At 39.4% G+C, this 26,314-nt stretch overlaps 1 protein-coding gene across 2 annotated transcripts in view; it reads right to left on the bottom strand.

Moving 5' to 3' along the window:
- The window catches only part of DZIP1 (DAZ interacting zinc finger protein 1), a 37,796-nt gene extending 12,548 nt beyond the window's left edge, over nucleotides 1–25,248 (bottom strand). The window contains exons 1-12 of one of the 2 annotated variants that reach the window (XM_036379283.2): nucleotides 24,500–25,248; nucleotides 23,080–23,149; nucleotides 22,508–23,002; nucleotides 17,845–17,929; nucleotides 16,185–16,309; nucleotides 13,872–14,033; nucleotides 13,049–13,186; nucleotides 12,028–12,090; nucleotides 10,658–10,798; nucleotides 8,342–8,390; nucleotides 6,993–7,052; nucleotides 995–1,054 (exon numbers count right to left, since the gene is read on the bottom strand). In XM_036379283.2, coding sequence (XP_036235176.1) covers nucleotides 995–1,054; nucleotides 6,993–7,052; nucleotides 8,342–8,390; nucleotides 10,658–10,798; nucleotides 12,028–12,090; nucleotides 13,049–13,186; nucleotides 13,872–14,033; nucleotides 16,185–16,309; nucleotides 17,845–17,929; nucleotides 22,508–23,002; nucleotides 23,080–23,082 — 1,381 coding nt within the window. In that variant the 5' untranslated portion in view covers nucleotides 23,083–23,149; nucleotides 24,500–25,248. The remainder of the gene's footprint in view (nucleotides 1–994; nucleotides 1,055–6,992; nucleotides 7,053–8,341; nucleotides 8,391–10,657; nucleotides 10,799–12,027; nucleotides 12,091–13,048; nucleotides 13,187–13,871; nucleotides 14,034–16,184; nucleotides 16,310–17,844; nucleotides 17,930–22,507; nucleotides 23,003–23,079; nucleotides 23,150–24,499) is intronic. The other variant, XM_036379284.2, reaches the window with a different exon arrangement.
- Nucleotides 25,249–26,314: the final 1,066 nt, after the last annotated feature.

The raw sequence follows: 26,314 nt of genomic DNA, 5'->3' as shown, positions 1-26,314 counted from the left end.
TTACAAATGACTGTCATCAAAACCAAAAAAATCTTGGTCTATCTTTTCAGACTGCATTCTTTCTTTTCTCTTATGCACTTCAGGCCATGCCTTTAGGCACAGCAGAAGAAACAAAGACAATCCATCAAGAGAGAAGATGGCAAGCAAGAGAAACAGCAGAAGGAACGGCAAAAATGCAAACAGTCTTTATTTCAGATTGTTCAGAGGCACTGGATTTTCCCTGGGGAAACCTCCTAACACACAGACGTATTCAAACAATGATTTTGTTTTCAAAACAGCATCATTCCTTTGAAATTTAAACTCACTGGCTGTAGGGTTCAAGACTGATTTTGATTTTCACACACAGAAGAGATTTTTATTTGGTGTTTCACTATTAGCTGCCTTCAGGAGAAGAACACCATGCAGGATGAACCAGTGCTTTCTGTTCTCTCACTGTAAATGTGGCCTTCTCCAAGGTCTCCTCAGAAAAGACACAACAGCTGCCAATGCTAGGCTATGTAACTTTATTCTGAATTGCACAACCCTGGCTGCAGCTGTGGCTCCTTATGGGTAGGTGCAAGTCAGATTACCTGTAAAATTATCTGTGATGCATTCATGAAAGCTGGCAGCTCCAACCTCCACCATCAACTTCCTTCCACCTGAACTCTTCATCCTCTTATGCAGAGTTAAAAAGGGAGTGAGCTCATATTGCAATAGTGTCAGCACAAAAATTTCCTAGTCAGGGGCTTTTACCCATAATTTTTGATCTGCTTAGTTCAAATCCCTTTAGACATGTGACTGTTTTAAAGAAATTAGCCAGATTTTCATAAAAACATTGAACTTGGATAAGGAAATCATAATATTTATAAGCAATAGCAAACAGGAGACTGACAACATTCCCACCCAAATCACACAAATATAATGAAATACAATGAAAAATACTGTAGGTATCAAATAATATTTTTTGTTTTCAAGAAACACATGCCAGCATATTTTGAGCTGAATCAATCATTACCTTTTTCCTCTTCTGAAAGCTCCTCTATGGGCTCCAGCATATGCACCAAGGGTGCCTGCTCTAATAATGAGGAAGAACAGGAACACCAGACAAAAAGGACAGAAAAAGGTCAAGGTCCAGAGAGGGAAAGTCAGAAAAAAAACCACCACACCGATGTCAACTTTCTTGATTGCTGACAACCTGCTTAACCATCACAAACCCACTGCAACATGACTCTTCAGTGCCTCAGGGGGACATTTTTGTGGAGGAGACCCTAATCCAATAGTCACTTCAGGAGTGATTCTGCTGTCCAAACACAGGTGTATGGTGTCATCCCAGACACATCAGAGTTTTAAGCTGTCAGTGCAAGGTTGACTGATACATCACACAACTTCTGGAATGACACCAGGTAGGCCAGGTAGGGTAGTTTTAGACATCTACAATGACAGGGTCACCCAGGATTACATAAATCAATATTGATGTTAATTTCTCATAAAAAGACATTTTTTAGGATGCATTTAAAAATATTGTTTATGTGCAATTCTATACTTAAAAAAGACAAGTGAAATGGACAAAGTAAACCTCAAAAATATATAGAAAAATATATTAACTCACTTTCCAGAGAGTTATTAAGTACTGAGTCCATATGTGCAAGACAGAGATTTAACATATGTGTATATATATAATATATATAAATTATATATATATATATATATAAATTATATATATGGGATAATTCCCAAGAAAACAATTTCAAAAATCTTCACTCACTCCAATTGTGTAAGATTCAGTATTATCATGTGTTTTAAAGAATTCTTGAAATGTCTGTGCTGCAAACAGCTTCCTAAACACGCTGAATTTTTCATTCTATAGGCTGTCAGGTACAATTGACTTCTGACTTCACAAAATGAAGTCAGACTACAGTTTAATTACAACTTTTTTAATTTATAAGACATGCTTGAAAATTATTATATGTAGACCAATTCAGGTTTTTAAAATGTTAATATTCACCTTCTATAAATTAATTGCTATCAATGAAAACTAGAGCTTGAGTGTCTTGTAGGGTTTACAATAAAAACAGGTATGCAAACTGTACTTTCAGCATTCAACTACAGGCATTATAAGAGAAAACAATTTATTGATCAGTATTTTGGGCCTACATGCATTTTCCCCATCCTTCACAAAAAAACCTCTTGCACTATAAATGGTTGTTATGCTCTATGGGTAGAAGGGGAGGAGTGATGCTGCATGAAGATGTTCTTTGGCATTTCTTGTACACCAGGTACAAACATGGATGCTCTGTGACAGGTAATCACAGTGAAATGAGCATTTGGAGCTAAGTGACACTGCCACATCTCCAATATTCCTCAAGTAAAGGGGATTAAATCTGGTGGCATAAATGCTCGGGTATGAGAGCTGGGCTCTCCATGCTTTCCATGCCTGTGGTGATATTCAGCCTCTCACCTGCTCTTCCAAGCCAATTACCAGACTTAAGATTTGCTCCCACAGAACTTGCACTAAATAAGAAGTTTTTAAAAATGCTTCTTTTACCATCACAAGTCATTAACAAGATACCAAGATATCTTAGGAAAACATTTAAAAGCAAAACTCTGAGAGACAAATGGGCTTCTGATCTTTCAATCTCTAAGGCTGTAAAATTTACCAGTGGCCAGAGCATTCCTGGGCACTGGAACACGACCCTCCACATTACTGCTCCTGGCACACCACTGCCCTTCACCAACTAAGCTCCTCCAAAACAGTGTTCAGACACAGTTTGGAATCATTCCCAAAAGCCTGAAATGTGTCTGTCTAGAAGGACATAGCCTGAAGCACAGATGAAATGTTCTGGGAAGATTTAATTAAGCTGCATGGGCACTGAGATGTAATCAAGCTGCATTGGCTGAACTTACCAATCAGTAAGGCAGTTGCTGTGTAGTTGGATTTAATCTATGCTTGTTTTACCTGTACTTTGCTCAAATGCTCTCTGCTTAAAGGGGCTGACTCATCTCTGCACAAGCCCTTGCCAGGTGACTTAATGTAACAGGAAAATCCCAGTCCCCAGAACTCAGACCTGAAAATGGTCTGCTGATCAGGCATAAAGGTACATGCTTCTCTTCTTCAGTGTACCAGAAACAGAAGAGATGAAAAAACAGGAATTACTAAGAACAGTTGCATGAGCAGACCTAAGATGCATTACTGTTATGTGTAATAATGTTCACTGCATGGCAACAGAAGAGATCAAATGCTAAGGCAGGAGGGAGTGCAACACCTGAAATTACCAACTTCCCTTATGTAAACAAGCCTTTTCTTTCTCTTCACTGCACACACATTCTAAGAGATATCTATTAAACATCACAATGGAATCACATTTAAGAAAAACCATTACTCTAGTTTACAGACAGGTGTGGAGATGACCCCCCCCCTTAAGGAGTCCTCTCCTTATGTTTATCAGAGAAGGGCTGCTTCTGGCCATCTATCATCACATACTAAATATCATCAAATATTCTAGCCATCATTAAGGCCAGCAGAGGTGTGTCTATCATCCCATATCTTCCAGAGTATCTCTTCTGCCAGCTAGTATGTGTGGAGACACAGATGAGATGTATCAAAAGTACAGGTTACCTTAATTTCTCAGTGGATAATTATATTTCTGAAAAATTATGTGCCCAGCATACTTTAAGAAACAATTAAATATCTGTTTTAAAGAGCGTTTGAAGACAATTTCTACACAGGTGGAACAGGAAAATATATTTAACAATAATGAAGGATTCAGGCTGTGTATGTTTCATGCATATCATATATTATTTGTCTGTTCTTATCTACAAGTTAAAAATATTCTGACAGTAATATGGGAAAAGCAGTCTTCTGGCCAACATTTAAAGAAGAAATCCCATATATTTATGTTAAAATATGAAATGCTAAAAAACTTTTAGCCTGAACAGAAGCAATAAATTTATCTATGGTGTAGTGTCATCTACAGTAAGCACTTTGCACTTGCAATGTAACAACCTAGGAAAATATGTAAAATGTAAGCCATGGCTACACTTATTTCCTGCTCCTTTAATTTATACTCGAATTACACATACAAAGAGCTGCCAGACCTAATCTGTGATGCCTGTAATTTGGACCATTGTTTCTCAATTAATACACTTAATATATTTTTTTCTCCTAACCAATCAATAGAAAGCCACATACTGCACGCAAGGAGCAGAAATATTAATTTTAAACCAATATTCCTAAGTATGATTTTTTTGACACTTACCTGAGGGCCCTAAGTTAGGAGCCCAGTCACCTCAGACTCCATTTACAGTCATCGAAGGGACACAGGCAACTTCAAAGAGCATTCAGATCTTAGTTCAGCTGAACCAAACTCTGAAGGTGCCCCTTTTCTCTGTTTACTGTCTAGAAAGAGTAAGTACTTTAAGAGTAAGTACTTTAACCTAATTTTCCTCAGATGCTTCAGCTATGTCCCTAGTGATAGCTGAGCCTTGGTGTCCACACCATGTTTACAGACTGAGACACAGGTTTTAATGAACAATCTAATTGGTAGCTTTGCTTTTTAACTACTGTCTTCAATTCCACCTAATATTATTGACCTAACTAAGACTAAATATTGAACAAGTATCAACATTTCAAGAGTAATATAGAAGCCAAAGCCTAATTTTAAAATATTACTTAAAAAAATAAATTGTAATTAATCTGTTGCCTTTTTGTGAGACTGAAGTAATCTTTGAAAGTAAGACCTAAGTTATATCTGCACAAAACCCTACAGGTAGCTCAGAAATGGACAGAAGAATGTTGAGCCAGAATAGCATTTAAGGTGCTCTACTAGCTCTCACAAGAAGTCAGGAACATTAACATCAGACTAACATGAGACTAACATAGTCATTCTCCTACTTTCCACCTAGGGTAACTCACATTTGCAACTTGGGTATCTTTTCATAACACAGATTTAAGATGTGCAGAATGAATACTAGGATGCAAAAGCACCTGAGTGGCTTTGAAAAGTGTACTTAAGTTCACATTAGGGAGCCTTTTCTAGAATTAAAAAAAAAGAATGAAGATATTTTATATGCAAGCAATTATAAGATGATCTGTGCTAAATAAATTTGTCTACACAAGTTACCAGGAAGTGCTTTCCTTTTCATAAAGGCATGAGATGCAGCCATGATGTCTTAATTCAGAAAGTCAATCCCTTGAGGAGTCCTGAAAACTTCGGGAAAGACACCATAACTTCTGCTAACCTCCAGAAAATTAGGTAAGGCAAGTTTAAAAAACAATCCAGAAGGGAAGAAAGGGGACAGACAGAGAGACCTGCAGAGATAAATAAAATAGTAATCAGCAAAGGAATCTGAAAGGAACACCTTCTTTGAGGTTTCATAATAAACTGATGGTGAATCTTTTGTGTATCAATGGCAGGAATAGCCTTTTCTATCTTGAGAAGTTTCACAAGATGTCACAAACTTCATATTTGAAGCAGCAAGAAACTATGAAAGATCTGAATGAGCTGATTTAAATTGTGAGAGTACAAAAAATACTAATGCTCACAGGACTGTTCCTCAGAAAATGTGCTTAGTATAAATAAAAGCAAATGCACAAAGGAACTAATGCTTCACAATCTTGGTGTGTAAGTGTTTAGCAGCAATAATCTTCATAAAACTTAAATTCAGGACAATTGCTAAATTATATGCTGTGACACTTCTTAGCCAGAACCAGACTACAACTGTTTTGGTGTAATGAGGCTGGCTTAAATTAAAAAGAATTAATTGTTCAAAATGCTATTGCTAATTCTCTATACTGCATATACTATTACTTTTGGCTACACAGTATTCATCCATATAGTTTAACTTAGGAAGCTACAAGCAATGAACTACTAAACCTTGCATAGTTTAGAAAGAAATCTCTGTATTATTCAAATAATGTTACCATAGAATAATTAGCAATTATTTTTTAATTTTCCTTTTTTAACTAATTCTTGTCTTGTCACATAGTCGAAAATGAGCACTGCACAAGTTTTTCATTCCTCATCAAGTTATCAAAAGCTTGATAGATAACACCCTTTCTCCACAGAGGCATTTTCAGAATTTTTTGTATTTGGTGAGAAAGAAAAATTATCTAAATTTTTCACAGACAAATTCCATTTAGTCTCCTGTGACAGGCTTAAAAACTAAGAGAAATAATCAGGAAAAAAAACATTATTCAACTACAATTCAAATCAATAAACTGTTTTTAAACACTATGCTTGCTTGTTTTTCATTACTTAAAAGAAAAATAAAGAATTAGTTAATCACAGAATATTGGTATAGTAACAAAACTCTCCATTAATTTGCATACTGATTAAAAAACCAAAATTACTTTCACAAAACTATTTTCACAAAGTACCAAACAATGTAAATATAGCTCCCTTGCCCCCCTCCCCTTCTAAAGGACACCACAGTGCCACAAGTTAAGATACCTAAATAATGATCTATATGTAACCACAGGTATACTCTGGAAGAACTACGACGGAATAACTGTCTATTTTGATTATTTTTCTGCATTTTTACTCCTTGCCATTTGAAGTCACATGAAAAATACAGTATTTCAAGACTTGCAAACAAACATCTCCACATGTTTCCCTATACAAACTCCAGCAGATGCATGTACCTATCCAGTATATGCATATAATGTACCTATCCAGTATAAGCATATTTTCCATTAGAAAACACAAATTTCTTCCTCAATATATTTCATCTAAGTGATTCAATAATATAACTATTCCAGGAAATATTCTCAGATTATTTTAATTTGTTTTTAATTTATTCTTCTCAGTAGTGCATCCTTATAATTATTTCATAGAAATTCTCAACTCTGACATAGAAATTATGTTCTTTCAATATAACTACTCTTAGACCTATGATTTGACAAAAGCAAATGATCTGAGAAATGATTTAACAAGTGATTTGACAAACCTATGATCTGAGAAAAGAAAGGGTTAGATTTGAAAGTATTGGATCTGGACCTATCGAAAAAAACTTACCAGGTGGGGGAATTGATGGAGTTGGTTTAGATTCTTGAAGACGCTCTACAGGAGTGTTCACTAAAATAACATAATAGTAAAAAAAATAATAAAATTGTATTATTGTAAATAGTAACAGACAAATACAGATTCTTAAATATAGCAATATTCAATCATATTTATAAATCAGTTATGTTTTGACATTAATGGGCAAAAAATAAACAAAACATTTACAAAGTAAAAACTGTTCCTTCACAACATAAAAGTACATCTCTATGTATGCTTAGCATTTTTAACACTTCTAGAATCAGGAAAAGAAACTACTAACTAAATCATCACTGGACTAGAACTTGATCATTTTTTTGGTCATGAGTGCATGCTGCCTTTTGTGTCACAGGAAGAAGTCTTGGCCCAAAGCTACTTAGTCAAGACCAGCCTGACCAGGGCTTGTATTCCCCAGAGAGGATCTGCAGCATCCACAAGCGACATCAATGAGTGCAAACACTCATACATCTATAGATCATGAATAGGGTGTAGCCTTGGAGTGAATTAAGCTTCAATCCTACATTGCTCAGATCAGCTTGGGGCTAGGAGTAAATCTGCCATGGACTTTTACTTGTCTGTGCTTCAGTGTGAATGAATATGACCAGCTAGAGCTGAAAAGCCACACAGCCTTCCTCAGTCTGAACCTACTCCCTGCTCTTTGACTCAGTTCAAGCCAGTGTCTTGTTAATAAAGAAAAATGGTTTCCAAACTGGGATCACAATTAATTCAGCAGTCATCACCTATTGCAAAAAACTTACTTCAAGTCACGGCAACTGCAGCATTAACCCATATGGGTGTTTGTAGTGCAGGACAATATCCTGAAACACTATTATCAGGTTTAGCTATTTGTAATAGACTTCAGATGTTAAAGTATTGCACAGACATAAATATAAGAGTTCTTAACATTCTTTGAACATCTGTGTCTTAACTGACAAGTTAATCCGTTTCGTCTATTCTTTCACTATTTTCCCTTTTGTGAGTTCTGCAGCCTAAGGACAGTCAAGCATGAAAAAAAAATCAATTTAAATTATACTTCATAAAAAAAATCTGGAAGTTCTTTACATAATACGAAATAAAGTTGTTTTATTTTACATCTCTTCACGACTCAAGCAATCAACTTTGTCCATTAGAAGTCTTTACAGTCATAAAGCACGATCTTTGTAAATCATGGCATAGAAACAGGTAGATACTCTGTGAAAAACAAATACATTTCCAGTACTGATTTTATTTCAGTATTTTGTTAGTCAGGTTGATGTCTATATTTGTTTCAGCTAGGCTGCAGAAATCAGAAACTAAGTCTGTTTTTTCTTACAGTTTGTACTCACCATCATATGTTTTAACACTTGGAGCTGGTTTCACAGACAATTCTCTTATCTAAAGTAGAAAACACAGATACATGAATAGATACAAATGTAAATTATCAATATCTAGAATGAACATTTAGCATGAAATACCTAGTTTCAGTACTACTCCATAAGAGAAGTTATGGGTTATGATTTGGGGAGAAAAATACTACATCTGTGTCCAATATATATTTTGTTCATGCTTAATTAATGTTTTTGTGTTGTCTTGATGTCCACTCATGCTTTGTACATCTTGTTATTAAGTCAAATGAGAGCAGACTTAGGGGCCACTTCAGCACTTAAGAGTTTCAATACTTTCTTCCTCAGCAATTCATATCCCATTTTGCAAGCCTGGCTTCCACTACACGGAAACACTGGAGTGTTTAATTGCACATTGATTTTAAATGCATGAACAGTTCTCCTCTCTGCTTTACAGGTTTATCTATGTGACACCCCAGGACAAGCACTGAACTAACAGAGTAAAGGAAATATTCTGTCTGTAATGTGATCTAAAGAAAATAGGAAACTTGTGAATCCTGTATCACTAAAACAATGTTATGCACTCCAATTCCCCAAAGAGAGAAGAACACAATTCATTCATCAAACACACAGCCACTGTCAGATGGAGCTGGCACAAATATTGGACCCTGATCCTCCTTTATTTATCAGTTTGGTTATAGCCAGTAGTGCCTCTATTCATTGTCCATTAAGTTTGGATTCTGCAAAAGTGTTACCTATTTCTCAAGCCCTTCTATTTTGCAGGGATTGAGAATGTAGATCTGCACAACTGTATTTCACAAACACCAAACTTGGAGTCCCCTGAACCTATTACACATCTGTGGTCATACTGTTATCTTTCCAAAGGTCACTTGATTGAAGGAAATTAAACTATGATTGTCCTCCATTTCTCCAGCTATAAAATTTGTGAAGGTGGAGATGCAAAAGCTATTATTTGTGTTTCCATTCTTTAAGCATTCAAGTATAAGTTTAACATTAATCTCAAGCAAAATGTGTAAAATCAGATTTACAAAGAATGCACCATCTGATAGAGGAACAGGCCACATATTCATGCCATAGTCTAAACTCCAGACTACCCAGATCTTCCCCCACCAATCACCTCTAAAAATCTATACTTATGTTTCAACAAAACCTTATTTTAGGCAAAAACAATTCATTTCCAAACATAGAATCATAGGCTATGTCACACCGGAATGGACCTACAAGGATCAAGTCCAATTCCCTCATTGGACTACCTAAAACTCAAACCTGAGAGCATTGTCCAGACATGCCAAGAGCTCTGACAGGCTTAGTGCCACAATCACTTCCCTGGGGAGCCTGTTCCAGTGCCCAACCACCCTCAGTGTGAAGAACCCTTTCCTAATGTCCAATCTGAATCTCCCTGCTTCATTCCATTTCCTTGTGTTCTATCACTGATCACCAGAGAGATCAGCACATCTTCCTCCACTGCCCCCCTTGAGGCTGTGATGAGATCACCTCTCAGCCTTCTCTTCTCCAAGCTGAACAAGCCAAGTAACAACAGCTGCTCCTCCTAAAATGCCCTCAAGACCTTTGATCACCTTGTTTGCCCTCCTCTGGATGTACTGAAATAGCCTGGTGCCCTTCTTACCCTGAGACATGCAAACTGCACACAGGACTCAAGGTGAGGCAGCACCAGCACAAAGCAGAGCAGGACAATCCCCTCCCTCATCTCCAGCTGATGCTGTGCCTGATGCACCCCAAGACATGGCTGGCCCTTGTGGCTGCCAGGGCACTGCTGACTCACATTCAACTTGACATCACCTCAAACTCCCAGATCTCTTTCTGCAGGACTTCTCTCCAGCTTCTTGCTCCCCGATACGTGGGTATAAGCAGGGTTACCCCATCTCAGGTGGAGAATCTGGCACTTGGTCTTGTTACATTTCACATGGCAATAGTTCAAGTAATTATTCTCACAGTAATGAATATGATACTTTATTTTTAGTGTGAGAAGTAATGTATTTTCAGATTTCAAACACTAGATCCCATTATGATTACATCCTTTTCACTATCAAAAAAAGTTTGGTTTATTAAGCCTTTCTTTATCAAATGTGTTTTAATTCCTGGTACATTCCTGCGTCTCTTTTCCAGATCTATTCTTATTTATCGACATAATTTCCAAAGCCTTACCAAAGCACTCCAGCAATACTATTACAAACTGCAAACATTGAATATGCAGTCAGAGAAATATCAAGACCCAAATGCTAGTAGAGTGTTTCTCTGTGTCCTGTGCTCTCTGAAACAGTGTTTCACAAAACAGACCTGCTTCCTCTGACTAATAATCAGATCATTCTGCTCCTGAAGCCTCTTCTCCAGTTCTTCTATCCTCTTCCTGTAAAAGATGTTATTTCTGTTCAGGTCTTCCCTCGCTGATGTTTTGGTGTTCTCAACCTCTGACCGTAGCTAGAAAGCAATTAGAAGAAAAGTAACATCATATTAACACTATACAAAATATTTTAATGCTACAGAGTCTAAACAAGCAAGTGTCATGCTTAGATACTTTTAACATCTTTTTTCCTCAGCAAAAACCTGATGTCTTCTGTGACTTCACTAGGACTTGTATATATCATAGAACAGTTGTCTGGATCACTTTCGAATTACACAAGGAAGACTACCTAAATCTCAATATAAAGAAAATAACATACACACATTGCTGAGATTGCCTAAAAATAAGATTGCAGGAAAAAGTGTGTAGATCTATAAAAATGTTTTAATTGTAAATAGTGTCCAACAAAGATACTTTAGGGAGGTGATACGTGAATTTGTATGATAAACCTAGTATATTACCTCCAAATGTGGAAGAAAGGGAACATTATTTAGGTGCATCATCCCAAAAGTAATACTTACATTACTTCTCCCTTATTCTATTCTTGCACTGTATGTGGGTGTATCTTTAACTACATCCTTTTTGGGGACTGTTCCATGGTTCATCCCCAATGTTTTCTTGCCAGAGGAGGAGAAGCATTGGTCAGACCACTATGATCTGCTCAGTTCTTACATGGTCACGCAGATGAAAGAAAAATGAAAGGAAAAGAAGCAAGAGAAACAAAGCAGCAAAGAGATTAAAAAGAAATGCAGATGTAAAAAGAAATCTGAGGAATAAAGCTTTGTATAGTAAAATATATAAGCTGATGCAAAATAAAATCCCATGGTGTTTTCTCCTGGAAAAGCTGAACAGATTCTGCATTAGAAAGCTACAACAGAAAAAGCAATAGAGAAGTGATAGGAAGGAGAAAAAAAAGACTGAGACATATGCCATAGGTCCATGGTAGGTACAGGGTGGATGAAAGCTACATGTTGGCAAGTCATATCTCAACAATTCAGCCACATAACATAGAAAATACTGTATAATACAGTGCTCACACAAACAGCTGTAAGCTCTTCAAAAGACAGACACAGTTTCATTTTTTTTTCAGATTCTGAAATGATGAATTCATTTTCAACCCTGGCGTTAACTGAAACACCAAGATCCTACCGTAACAGAAACACAGAGATGATAAATACAGCTAAGAGGACATACTCTTATAAACTCTTGATATCTGGCAGATGTACTAGAGCATATCAAGAACTACTGAAAGAGTAAATAAAAAAAAAGTCTCCTTTAGGTGTAAGTGGTTAGCTGTGCCACTTACCAGGGACGTTTCTGTCTCATGGTCATGACACTTGGCTTGCATACAAGACACCCACTTTTTTTCCTGCATAGAGGAAATCCATGTTAATTCTTGTTAACAACACATTTAATCTGATATATGCAGCTTTATTTTTTCTAAATAAAGCATAAATACTAAAAAGATGACAGATTCGATGAAATTTGAGTAACCCAGTACTTAACGCCTAAAACAGTTGATTTATACATCTGAGTGTGGTTTTCCTACCAGTCACTCCAGAAACTGTATTTTCCCTCTGATTTGTATATGCAGTCACTGTGAGTGAGAAATACACAAGCATTTTGATACTTTGGTATTAACAGAAAGAGTAGTAAGAGCAGGGGGTTTTCCCCTAAAGAATGTAATTTTGAACACTCATTTACAACATATTTTCCATAATAATGACAAAACCCCAACATTAACAAACGAGTTTTAGAGTGAAGCCAATTTTCTTTGGTGAAATAAAAAAAAAAACAAACATAAAGCCAAAGTAAGTTTTGTACATCTTTGCACAGAAATGATCAAACTTCTGTATAATACTAGCAGTAACAAAGGCCTTCACATCCCAAAAACCTTGAAAGAACACAAAAGGCACAGGTTGGAAAATCCTGTTAGGAAGTTTCCTAATTTTCATTTTGGGAAATGGAATATTCCAATTTTTCTGTAAGTGGCCTCACAGATGGGTAAACATAAATGCTTTGTTAGAGCCTTCTGGAATTGAACTGCCACCACACTTGGCAAAGACAGATATGCTTAATCATAAAGAATAAGAGAATATCAATAAATAAGCGAGAATTACTTCATTTATAAAAGATAAAGAAAATAAATCCTTGTTTGTCATTATATGGATAGTATTAAATAGTATTAAATCTTTAAAACCAGATATTTTTGGCATTAGAAATAATGAAAATTTTAATTAGGGATTTCATATCCTACTCAGAGATGAAGAAAAATAAAAAGAAAGTAAGTAATCTGTCAAAAGCAATATATTAAGTTACAGTGTTACCTGTTTTTCCAGAAGTTTAACCACATATGGATGATCCCGAAGATGATGAAGTTTCTCCTCTGTAAACTCATGGCTGTCTTTCAGTGTTCCTAAATTGGATTTTTGTTGCATATTGGACTTTTGTAATTCTAACAGTTGCTAATAGGAGGGAGGAGGAATACAAAATTTTCTTTAAACACAGTTATGCAGAGATTGCATCAGATATTTCTCCCATTTCACGTAAGGTCAACATTTATCAAATTTCACGTCATCAATAATATCTACATCTAAAAGAAATATGACTTGTAAAAGTACACAGGACCTAGCAGCTGCACAATGTAAGCTGCTCTGGTAATGACATGCAGATTTGATTTCTGACCCAGCCATACTTTCATGATTCTCTTGCTAGTGAACATTTCCAAAGCATGTGCTGAAAACAAATTAATTCCGTCAGGACAGTAATGCAGTGGTTAGTGTCCTCCATACCACTTGTGAAAATATTAACATAAGGATACTTAACATGCAGCAACCACAACAATATCTACTAACCTATAAACAGGCATTCAAAGGCTGAGGAGTACAGAAAAAAACTGACATAACTGATGAAGGGATCATTCATTCATACAAAGCAATCCTTTAAATAAAAAGGCCCACAACCTGAAGTTCTGTTAATAAAATACCTGTATACAAAGATACAATTAGAGCTACCACTCAATCATTATTTTTAAGAGTTCTGTAGGAAGAGCTTTACAATGACTATATCACACTTCAAATATGTGAAATTCACTGCCATCTATTGTAAGGGATTCATGCTCTAAAATGTTCAAAAATTTAAATTGCTTACATTTTCTAAGGTTGAATTTCTCGAATGTAAGTCCTTAAGCTCTTTTGTAAACATATCTTTCACTTTTTCTATTTGATCAGCAAATTTCTCTCTTTCCTCGTCTTTCCATCTATGAAATGATTGTAGAAACTCTTCTTCTTTTGATTTTTGCTGCTCGCATTCCTGAAATTTAAAAAAAAAATAATTATTGGTGATTTTTCCTCACATTCAATACAAATTCAAGCTCCTAAACTACATGTGGAATGCAGTCACTTTCAACATTTGGGAAATCCTGTGACATCAAAAAACATAACACCAGATTTAAGAATTCTAGGGTAGCAAACTATACATACTGCTAAACAAGCTAAACAATTATACTTCAAAACAGTTCAGGCAGTTTATTATTTTTCACTGAAAAACACACAAATGACCTTACTCGGTCATATCAAAGATTCACTTACTTCAGTATCCTGTTTCTCACAAAGGCCTTAAGTGTGTAAGTAAGAAAGGCTGATATTGGGGCAAGCAAAAGTGCATGTTCTCCTTCACAGTCTCTAAGTTGCCAGCTGTTTTCAGCTCAGAGGACTTCTGGAGCCTGATACAGTCCTGTGAACTTCATTAACTGCATAAACTTTAATACATTTCTCCTCATACACTTTGCAGTGATCCCCTGTGGCTGCATCACCTTTAGCAACTGCAACACCTTTTGCCAATGAGCTCCACAAGCTGCATAAAGAGCCAAGCACTTTTCTTGTTTTAGTTGTTTGAATCTGGCTCCTGCTAGGTACATTTGATGGATTCTGAGCCCTGAACTGGAGAACAGAGAGAATCACTATTCACTCTGTGTAACTCATGACTTCACAGGTATCATTATCTCACCCTCCATCTTCATCAAGCATTTGTCTTTCTTTCAGAGTGACAACTCTCAGCAAGCTCAGTCATTCTAAATACTGACAGATCATCTTTGTAGCCCATCTCCACAACTTTTATAGCTCTAGTCTATCCTTTTTAGGTGAAGGGACTAGACTCACACAACACATTTAGGCTGTGGCTTGCACAGTGATTTTTCAGAATAATTGGTAGTATTTGATTTTCTTTGCTAGCTGCTACTAACATTTCCTCAGAGCTATATATCACAAGCTTAAGATCTTGTCCTTCAGTAACAGCACTCAATTCAGAACCCACTGTTTCATAAATGAAATTAGAACCATTTTACCCCTATATGCCTTTACCCCACTTCATCCATTAGAAAACTTCAACCATTCCACTATACAGTGATGAATTTTTATATAGTTCTCAAATTGTTTAAAGTCCTGCATTTCACTGCCCAGGACATATGTATCTTTTAGGAAACACCAACATTTTTCCATCACAGCATTCACTCTGAATTTGTTCTCTATAATATGCAATCATTGTACAACTAGGAAGAATGGGATCATCTGTATCCTTCAATCAAGGATAAGATCTTCTGCTCTTTCAATCAAAAGACAGTAACATTGTGCCACCTGAATTGACAGTGGATGTCAGTCATGGCAGACAAACTGTAACCAGTCACACCACACATTTCTATCTTCCCTGACATCCCAGAAAAACAGAGAAGTTTTGAAAGCTTCTTGTTGTGTAACACTGCCGACTGTAGCTTCAGGACATTTCAGGTAGTCCCCATGCAGTTAGGAGTCTCAGCTAAGACAAGTGACTTCAAAAGAGGCCCCTAAGGCACCAAAAAATCTACATTGTTATGAATGAATGTGTTATGAATACTCCAAGTTCCACCTCATAAGCAAAACAATGCTTTGGGGGCAGGAGAAATACGTTATAGATGTATTTCTCAAAAGCTAGGCACAGAAAGAATGAGTAGAATACCTTCCACATGTCCACATAGGGCCAAGACCCATTATTCTGACAGTACCTGCACTCCTAAGTGAAACTCTAGCAGCTTTTGATTTGGCCATTCAGGACTTTTGAAAATGGAAGCTGAACACTTCCAAGAAAGGAGGAACAAAAGGACTGAAGAAAGAGAAGTCTGAAGCTGAGTTCATGGAAAACAACACTCCATGTTTTACATAAGATCAGGGTTTCCTCTGAAAACAAGGAAGAAAACAATCATCCATCATAGACTATCAGGTTGGAAGGATCAGATTGGATTATCCTCCAGGATAATCTGGTCCAGCCTTTCTTGACAACAGCACAAACTAGACAAGGTGGCCCAGGACCCTGGCCAGCTGAATCTTGAAAGCGTTCAACTTTGGGAAATCCAGTAATTCAGTGGGTTGAGCGAACACAGTTCAAAGTGCTAATTCTTTTGAGACATTCACATTACTTAGTAAGTATTACCTTAGACAACCTGGCCAAATTAGCCTGTTGTTCAAACTCTAACTGGGACTTGGTGAGCTGCAACTGCTCCTTCAGTTTTTCAATCTCATCCTGCAGTTTTTCTATATTTCCTTTTTTCTTCTGTTCTGTTTGAAAGGGACACAGATTTTAAGAAGATTTGTTGCTGGAACTGTAATACTTACTGCAAATACATTTCTAGGGTTTCAGTAACATTATCACAAAGTGTGACTTTTTTAGACCATATTCCCTCCCACTACCATGATTCTCCATAGATGCTTTTAAATACATATATTTTCTGGACTGCTAACTTACCCTCAAATACTTGTACCACTTACATGTGAAATAGTTCAATAAATATTTACATGAAAAAGTATTCTATAATCTAATTTCAAAGGAATTTAAGCAACACAGGCTCATAAAAAGGATGTACAAAGGACGAAGTGAACCTCAGTTATTCAATCTCTTAGGTTAAGTTTATTCTAAATAACCTTTGTAAGGAGTCCAGTTGGAATACAACAAATTATTTATGTGGACAGAATTGGGGGAATATCAAACAAAAAATGTTAAAATGTGCAAAAATCACAACAATCTTCAACCATGAAACATTTTATCAATTTACCAATTATTTACTTGCCCATGATCTGGGAATCTGAATATTATTTCAGAAATAACTGAATGGGATATTTTCCCCAGAGAGTCATTTCAGGCTTTTATACAACAATAACTTCAACTGTTTCTGCAGCATCTTACACTATCATTTTTATCAAGTGTAAGGTGCACAAGAGCTTCTTTCTTTTTAAAATATATTCACACTTCCTCTGATTAGCTGCCTAATCAGACCCCTCTCACTCTTGCTGCTGTTTCATTTGCCTGACAAGCTATACTTCAGACCTCATTAGATTCTTCCCACTTTTTCTCCTCCCAAATGCTCCTTTTTTCCTAACTTGCTCTTATTCTAACCACTGTTACTTGTCAATACTTGTTTGTCCTTAGCAATAAATCATAAGCATGCAGCCTAGCAGGAAGGAGAGAAATTAGATATGAATGAAAGAAACTTTGACATCATTGTTTTTCAAACTAAACATCTTTTAATGAGGAGAGAAAAAAGTATGCAACTTAGTGGTAAAGCAACCTTGAGTATCATAGATAGATGAAGTTAGACTGTTCTTAACAGTTTCTCTTTCTCACTACATTTTACAGTCACTTTAGTTCAGGAGACCCTGATTCTATTCAAACTGATTTCACGTGGGGTGGACTATTCATGTATTTATAATTATTATATATTTGCAAAATTTATTTTCCTTAGTGCAGCTTGTTCATTTTACCCATGCCTTCCTAACATACATGCCTAAAGAGGAACTGTGCTCTGAAATGTCCTACTGGCTAAAGTATTTAACAGAAATGCTAGTTTGAAAAGATGCTGCAGATATGGCACATAGGTTTTTGTTAACTATTTTCCAGAGACTGAAACATATGTTGCCCAATACATTGTATCAGTCAGTGGCACTTGCATTCACACAAACTGGGATCTGCCACTCAAAAATTAAAAGTAAAAACTTTTCTTCCAAGTTACACAAAATCATGGACGGCACATCCTCACTGTATTTACACTTTTCTAAACCACCTCTCTCAATTTTTTGGATAACATTAAAGTACATACCGATCTCAGACTCCCCTGGGTGACGTCTTTGAATGTGACTTTGTAAAAAGGAATAGGTCATAAAAGCCTTTTCACAAAATGGGCACTACAAAAAAATAAGAAAAAAACAGTTAAAAAAACATTAGTAACATCTTTTTGGTAAATACAGTGGTTAAGGTTTTGAACAGGTTATTACATTTTGTTCAAATGTAAAAAGAAGGTAACTTCAACAAATTCCATCTCACAAGAATAAGAACAAAAATTCTCATGGTACCCAGTTATTGTAAAGTCATTAGTATATTAATGATATTTAACATTTCACAGTGATGGTCATGAGCAAGAATCTGATTGTGCTAGGCACTGCACAAACTGAACAGAACAGACTCTGGCCAAGCAAGTTCAAATTCAGGTATAAACCACAGATAAGTATTCATATATATAGGTAGAGAACTATAAAGAAAAGGCATGACAACCCTTTTCAGCACAATACACAGACTTCAGCCAACCAGTAGCTCAGGTGTTCTTAAGATTCATGCAACACCACAAAGTAGAGCACCACACAGCTGGAGAAAACCAGTAATGATGGGTTTGAGTATATGAGTTGTAAGATGGCAATACTCAAAGGACATGTAAAATACCAGACATTTCAACAAAGGTAAAGTAGCAGTACACAATTTTGTAAGAAAAGATATGTTAATTACATTAGTATGCCACCTAGAATCCTTCTGAAGCACAAAGTTCTTTCAATTACTGTTTCTATAATTAACCTACTAGCTTTGAATATAAATTCCAAGTCAAATTTGGATCCCACCCTTTTTGAAATATCCTTTTTGTTCACCTTTAAAATACATTCTACTAACGTTCAGAATATATTAAAAATAGGTGGGTTGTACAAGGACAGAAGCTGCATCTAGAAACCCTGTAACATACACATGAGGGCCCCTCATCACTTTAGGGTCATTAATTACCTCTATCTCATACTTTTTTTTTCAAATAAATATATTTTAACAAAACTCAGACAAAAAAGTCATCTTACTTATCAGTGTGATATGACAGTAAGAAACCAGCTTAATAGGTTCAAGATCTTGTCACCATAATCAATGCCAGAAGGAGGATCTGGGGAACTACAGGCCTGTCAACCCAACCTTGGTGCCTGGCAATGTTCTGGAACAGATCATCTTCAGTGTGATCACATAGAGGACAACCAAACAATCAGACCCAGCCAGCATGGGTTTAGGAAAGGCAGGTCCTGCCTGACTAACCTGATCCTTTTATTGCCAGGTGACCCACCTAGTGGGTGAGGGAAAGGCTATGGATATTGCCTATTGGACTTCAGCAAAGTCTTCAGCACCACCTACCATAGCATTATCCTGGAAAAGCTGGCAGCTCATGCTTGGACAGGTGCCCTCTTTGAGTTAAGAACTGGATGGATGTCCAGGCCCAGAGATTGTCGTGGTGTCGCATTCAGTTGACATCTGGTCACTGTCATGTCCCCAGGGATCAGTGTTGGGGACAGCCCAGTTTAATAAGTTTATTGATGATTTGGATGAGGGGATTGAATGCACCTTAGGTAAATTTGCAGACAACACCATTGAACAGGATCTGCTGGAGGGTAGGAGTGCTCCGCAGAAGGATCTGGATAGGATGGATTGACGGACAGAGGCCAACTTTATGAGGTACAGCAAGACCAAGCACCAGGTCCTTCACTTCAGCCACAAAACTCCCTGCAGCATTACAGGTTCGGGGCAGTGCCTATAAAGCTGCTCAGTGGAAAAGGACCACAGGGTGTTGGCCAGCAGCTGCTGAACATGAGCCAGTGTGTGCCCAGGTGGCCAAGAAGGCCAGTGTCACCCTGGCTTGTATCAGCAGTAGTGTGGTCAGCAGGACCAGAGCACTGATGATCCCTCTATACCCAGCCTTGGTGAGGCCATACCTCAAATCCTGTGTCCAGTTCTGGGCCCCTCACTACAAGAAGGAGATTAGGCTGCTGGAGCATGTCCAGAGAAGGGCAATGGAACAGGTCTGGAGAGTAAGATCTACCAGGAACATCTGAGGGGGCTGGAGGTGTTCAGCCTGCAGAGAAGGAGGCTCAGATCTTATCACTCTTTACAACTGCCTGAAAGGAGGGTGTAATTACACAGGGGTCAGCCTCTTCTCCCAGGTGACAAGTGACAGGACAAGAGGACTTAGCCTCAAGCTGTGACAGGGAAGGTTCAGGCTGGACATCAGAAGGAATTTCTTCGTTAAAAGGGTGGTTAAACATTGTCATGGACTGCCAAGGGTGGTAGTGGAGTCACCACTCTGGAGGTGTTCAAGAAATAAATGAACACTGCACTTAGTGCCATGGTCTAGTTGACAAGATGTTGATCAGTCAAAGGTTGGACTTGATGATCTCAGAGGTCTTTTCCAAGCTAAATGATTCTGTGATTATGTGGGATTCCCAAATTTCATATTATATTTAAAATGCTGCCGCTGGTAGTCGGGTACCCTATAAAACACACTTTTCAGCAAACACTAAAGCCATGAATAATTAAGACAAATTTTGTTCAGCAAATGCAAGACCTACTATAAAACCAAAATAAAGTGATATAATATGGCAGCAAAGCATTACTACCAACCAAGAGGGAGTTTACAGTGTAACAGATTGCACATGATTTACAGAACTAAATTGGCTGTGAAATAATGTTATCCATTCAAGCACAAACTTCATGTCAGTTTGACTTGCTGGAAGTGAAAGAAAGCTCTTACTGCAGGAGACAGGAGTAACATAGGGAACATTTAAGTTTTGAATTATGTAACACTTTTCTTGCAACTACTTTTCAGTGTTAACTACAACATGCACTTTATGCCCACATTATACATGAGAATGTAAGATTTCTGAACAAAGTATCAAAAAAGTGAAAAATATTATTTTAAATTAAATTTGTATTACTCACATGAAGGTACTTAAATTTATGACTTGTAGGTATCAGTACCATTTTATTGTAGCATTTCATGGTTAAATTTATATTGATCTTGGATTAAAGGCATTACAGCTGAATTCCAAAACATTTACATTAGCTGTAAAGTGCACTTCTGCTAAAAAAGGCTTATTTGTAAACAAGTATCAGGCTTATTTGCAAAACATCCAAGACTTTGAGGGCATGGAATCTGAACTACCCTCTCATGAACATCAGAAAAGCCCCTCTTATCTGGCAACGAAGATCATGGCACAGATAAATATCACAGAGCTGTTGTTTACTGATCATACTACTACCCTGCATTTACAAACACTGGGAAGAGTTTAAATTATTTTGGTATACAAACTCAGAATCCTGAAAACACTGTAGAACTTCAGGTATTGTTCAACATCATTTCCTGAACTCGTTTTTCTCATGTGAACTTAAACTTCTAGAGAAAAGAAATAGAAGAATGAAAGGGGGGAGGGGAGATCAGAAGTTTACTTTATATGAAATCAAATTAGAAATGGGAAATAGATTTCCATCTCTGTTTTACTGCAAATGCCATTGAACAGATTAGCAATGAGACAAGTTAACTACCATGTTTTTCAGCTTCCACAAAGGCAGGTGCAGGCTACAAATATTTCCGGAAAATTTGATAACATTTGGCAATCACAGTGTGAGAACTATTTAAGTTTACAAATAAAATGACACTTTTATCTTTTACAACACAGGACAAACTGCTTTGAGAGTTGCATAAAGGTTTTTTTTTAAATAATACCATATCAGCAGCTTGTCCTCGAGACTAACACTTGAATGCATGAACCTTGCCTCATGTACAGTTCTACTCTTGGGACATAAGGTACCTTTTCCCTTATAGAAACACTTGAGCCCAACTTAGCTGATGTCTTAAATATTGAACTTTGCCTGTAACTTTAAACATAGAGGGCTAGCCTGAAATCACGTCAAGTCTGTGTCCAGTGTACCCTTTAGACTTCAGATTACGTTTGAAGCTGAAATTTGCATTCCCAAAACCTGAAAATGCTGATGCTGAAAAATACTTAGACCAAACGACCACACCATTGTAGTGAGACAAAAAACCCCTCCCAATTTAAACAGAGGGCCGTGACACTGTCAGTCAGAACAGCTGTGTATTAAGGTTCTTAAGAAAGACCCTTTAGGAACATATTGTTGTGGAACCAGAGCTGAGCTAACTCACTGAAGCTCTTTACCATCTTGCCTGAGTCACTTCTGAGTCACACACACAAGCAGAAACTTTGTGCCTGGAGAACATCAGTGCAGGACAGTGACTTCTCATAGACACTACATTACTGTTCAGCATCAGTTCCAATGCTTTTGTCCTGTGTGTTTTCTGACCACGCAGTTGGCAGACAAGGAAAGACAGCAACACAACAAAGTAGTAACTTTTATCATAGGTTTTGTATGTGTGTGTATCTGACATTCCAGAAGCATCTAAAGCAAATCCAAGAATAAAGAGCATATGTTAGTAAAGATAGGATTTGTTAAAGATGATGTAGCATTCTCCCAAGAGTCTCTGAAACACAGATGGAAAACAAGTGCCAGCAAGACACTTCCTTTTGCAAGGTCACTGGTTCTTGCAGCTCCAGCCTGTCACCCAGCAAGCAACTGCATCCCAGCAGAGTGGGGCTGCTCTGCTGCCCATCCCAGCAGGCTCAGAGCTGACAAGGTGTGGGTGACTGGGCCACCAGGCCCTCTCTTCTCACCTGGTGGTAGTTGGCTCGTGCCTCCAGCATCATCTGCTGGGTGCTGATCATCTTCTTTCTCCGCCGGCATTCCTCCTTAAGCCCTTGGATCTCCTGCGAGTGCTGTGCCACCTCCTTGGCCAGCTGGTCACGCTGGGCCTGTGTCTCTCTCAGGGCCTCCTCCAGGCTGCCGAGCTGGGCGCTGAGGTACTCCTGGGAGTGCAGCAGGTACTCGGTAGAGAGCTGTGCCAGGCGCAGCAGCTTCAGCAGCAGCGGGTCTGCGGGGCCCTGGCAGTGCGGGCAGCACTCCCGCTCGGCGTTGCAGAAGGTGACATGCTCCAGGAGCGCCTGCAGGACCGCCACGTCCCCCTCCCGCGCCACCCGCTCCACGTCCACGGTGCTCAGCCGCCGCCAGTCCGGGTTCTCGTGCCGCACGCGGAACTGGAATGCGGGAAACGCCGCCGGCCCCGCGCCGGGCCCGGTTGCAGGCGGGTGATAGGTACGCTGGGAGAAGGGCTGCGGGAGAGAGACACGGCTCAGCCCCGGCCGGCGCTCCCCGCCCCGCCCGCCCGGCCGCCCGTCCCGGCGCTCACCATGTCCCGGCTCCGTCCCTGCGGCTCCGCTCGGCGCCGGCGTCCTCCGCGTCGCTATAGCAGCCCCGGCCTGCGCGACGGGAGGCGGCAGTGACGCCGGGCTGTGCCGCCTCCCGCCCGCCCCGCCGCTCCCCGCCCCACGGCCCTGCCTTCGGCTCCGTGCTCGGCACAAATCCCGTCCTTCTCCCTCCCGACATCCTCCTCCCGCGACGCCTCCACAGCCTCCTGGCAGCGCCGCGCTAGGGAGCTCTCTCCCGCGGGTCCCGGTGCTCCCGTTGCCCCGCACGCAGCGCATCCTTTACCATCTTCACACGCTACTCGCATCAACAAACGTGTCCTCGGCTCCGCTCTTATGTTTATGCATCCTTGACACAGCTACACAGCACACGCTTTCTCTCTCCACATTCCCTTCACTTCCTCCAAGTCTGTACATGCCACGCTGCTTGCACGTTCAGTGCATCAAAGTGACTCCCTATCCTGTGCCTCCTCCGAGCTGCTCCTGACTCCAACCCTTCTCACTCCTCTACCCCTGTGCTGTCCTGTGCCCTTCTCCAGCCTTGCCTACTCAACTTTCTCCCAGATGTGACAACACCTGTCACCTCCCCACCATCAGGATTCATACATATGTCGTTTCTCTGTACATCTTCATGCTGCTGCACCCTCATGTGCCTCAGCTGATAGCTCTATGCAATCTCTCTAGTGCCACTCCATATCCCTCCCAATGCCCACACACCTGTCGGCTGCTTGCAAACACCTTCCTCGCCTTAACACAGTCACAATTGGCAGGCCGCTTCCACATGCTCTCGTCACTCATCAAATCAACACACCTCTGCCTGGTGTCAGCACACACCAGACCCACTCCTGCAACCATATAACCCCACAACCTCACCACATCTGTCATTCCTGTCTCATTCTACCAAGGCCAAACACTTCAGTGCCGTGAAGCACCTCATGCCTTGCATATATCACCTATTTTACCATCTATACCACCTATTTTACCATCCATGCACAAATACTTTTCTTCAACGCAACCAACAACTTCAGCCTATATCTCCACCCCAATCCCCAGTGCTCCCCAGTTTGGTGTTTCCCTTGCTCCTGCTCAGTTGCTTCCAACACTATTTCTAAGCAGCAGCATCCTTCTCCTCCATCATACAAAATTAACCTATTCCACTCTTCTCCAAAAACCTGCTCTTTCTGTTACCATTTCTTAATATTTCAGTCCCCTAGCTATGTCTGCCTTACTGCCATGTTCCACATTTATACATCCTTAACTTTTCAGTCCCTTCCACACATATTTTAGTTTCTCATCCTCTTGGTCATTCCTATATACATACCTCTCCAAGAACAGCCACACAATATATATCTGATCATACACTCCATTCCATGGATTCCTCTACAACATGCATTATAGACTCACAGAGATGTTCTCAAGGGACCTCTGGTGATCATCGTCCAGTCCAAATTTCTGCCGCACACTAGTTCACATCACCTGTGGCATTTAAGATGAACAGACAATCCATGACCTCCCTGTACAACCTGTTGCATTTCTGTGCTCTCCTCCTGATGAAAACATTTTTCTTAATGTCTCGCTGAGTATCTGCTATTACCAAGATTAAAAAATGGTTTGAATATTTTTGCCACAATTGTTCAAGTATCTGTAGGCCACTACTAGAGGGCCCCTTTTATTCTCTTCACCACACTAAAGAAGCCCAGCTCCCTCACCTTCTTCTCATAGACCATGTAGATCCTAATCATGTTAGGCCTCCTCGGTCCCCTTTCAGCTCCTCCACATAGTTCATACTCCCCTTTAGTATTTCCCTCCATTTGCCTCCTAGGAACTTGTAATGAACCCCACCTCTCATCACATTGCCCTCTCCAATATAAACAGTAACATATCTACCAGTAATCACAATATAGAACTACTTCCACAAAAATACCAGCAATGTTGCTACATGCACCAACACAAGCACCCTCACAAATTACAAGCTCTTAGTTTTATGTAGATTTCTATGTTGGTTGTTGCTTTTTGGACCTTGAACCTTAAGCCTAGTGGTCACACTTACACACTAGGTTCAGTTCCATTTAGATTTTTCCATCACTTACCAGGCCACTTGTTTTTAATTTAGAAAAGGTACTGTGTGCTGTTTGCAATATTGCAGTCTTCTCCTGCAAGAATGATATTTTTGCCACCTCCTTTTCCACAAACAGAGTCTCCAGCAAATCTTCAAAGAAATCTATTTAACTTTTTTTGAGGTATATCAAATTATATATATATTATATTACACATAATGAAATTAACTCCCAAAGATCTAAGCCCAATATGTGCTTCGTGTATTTGACATAGGAGAAATTTCTTTACATAAAAACCATGTGAATTTGAAAGCTACCACTTTGTGTGTCAAGCAGAAGAAGCCTGAAAAAGCATCTATTAAATAAGGGCCTTTCGTTGACAGATGCATGGGTTTAATTAGAAAAAAAATAACCAAACATTATTTAAAGCCAGAAAAGTAAACCACGCCTGAAGACAGCTTATTCTCCTCAACCAATGTATCTAGTCAGGAATATCCATACAGATTTGGAGCATGCTGCTCCAACTAAACCTGCTTTTACTGAATGTGACCTTGCAGTGGTACATCATCTATCCATCATATAATGGTCTTTGTTGGAATGCACCTTAAAGACCATCTAGTTCCCACCAGCTGCCATGGGCAGGGTCACCTTCTAGTAGACCACGTCACTCGGAACCCCATCTAACCCGGCCTTGAACACTGCCAGGGATGGGAGGGGCACCACGAACTTGTAAAGAGTCACAAGCCGCCCAGGCATCTCGATGGAGACAGAAGTAGTACGTACGGACGGAGACGGTGCTTTTTGATCTTTTTCCCCTTTTCTTTCTGCCGGATTTACTCTATTCTGGGAGCTGTGCCCATGAGGAATTTAGGGTCATCACCCACCCGCGAGGCCTCCTCGGTCAAGGATGGCACCGCTTGCTCCCCCGGCCCCCTCTCCTCTCCGGGACGGGCGGCACGGGGGAAAAGAGGCGCTTCCCCGCGGCGGTGTCCGCGGGCCAGGCCCGGACCCGGCGCTCCGGGAGGCGGCCGAGCACGGCCGGGCCTGCGGGAGGCCCCGAGCCGGGTTCCATCTGCCTGCCAAAACCGAGGGCTCCGCTCCGGAACGCGGCCGCCTCGCCGCTCCCTCCCGCCTGCCCCAGGGGAGAGGCCGCTCCGCACTC

This window comes from Molothrus ater, chromosome 2 (assembly GCF_012460135.2).
Source record: "Molothrus ater isolate BHLD 08-10-18 breed brown headed cowbird chromosome 2, BPBGC_Mater_1.1, whole genome shotgun sequence".
NCBI classification, from domain to species: domain Eukaryota; kingdom Metazoa; phylum Chordata; class Aves; order Passeriformes; family Icteridae; genus Molothrus; species Molothrus ater.
The sequence above is the reverse complement of the archived record's forward strand: the minus strand, read 5'-3'. Positions and strand labels throughout refer to the sequence as shown.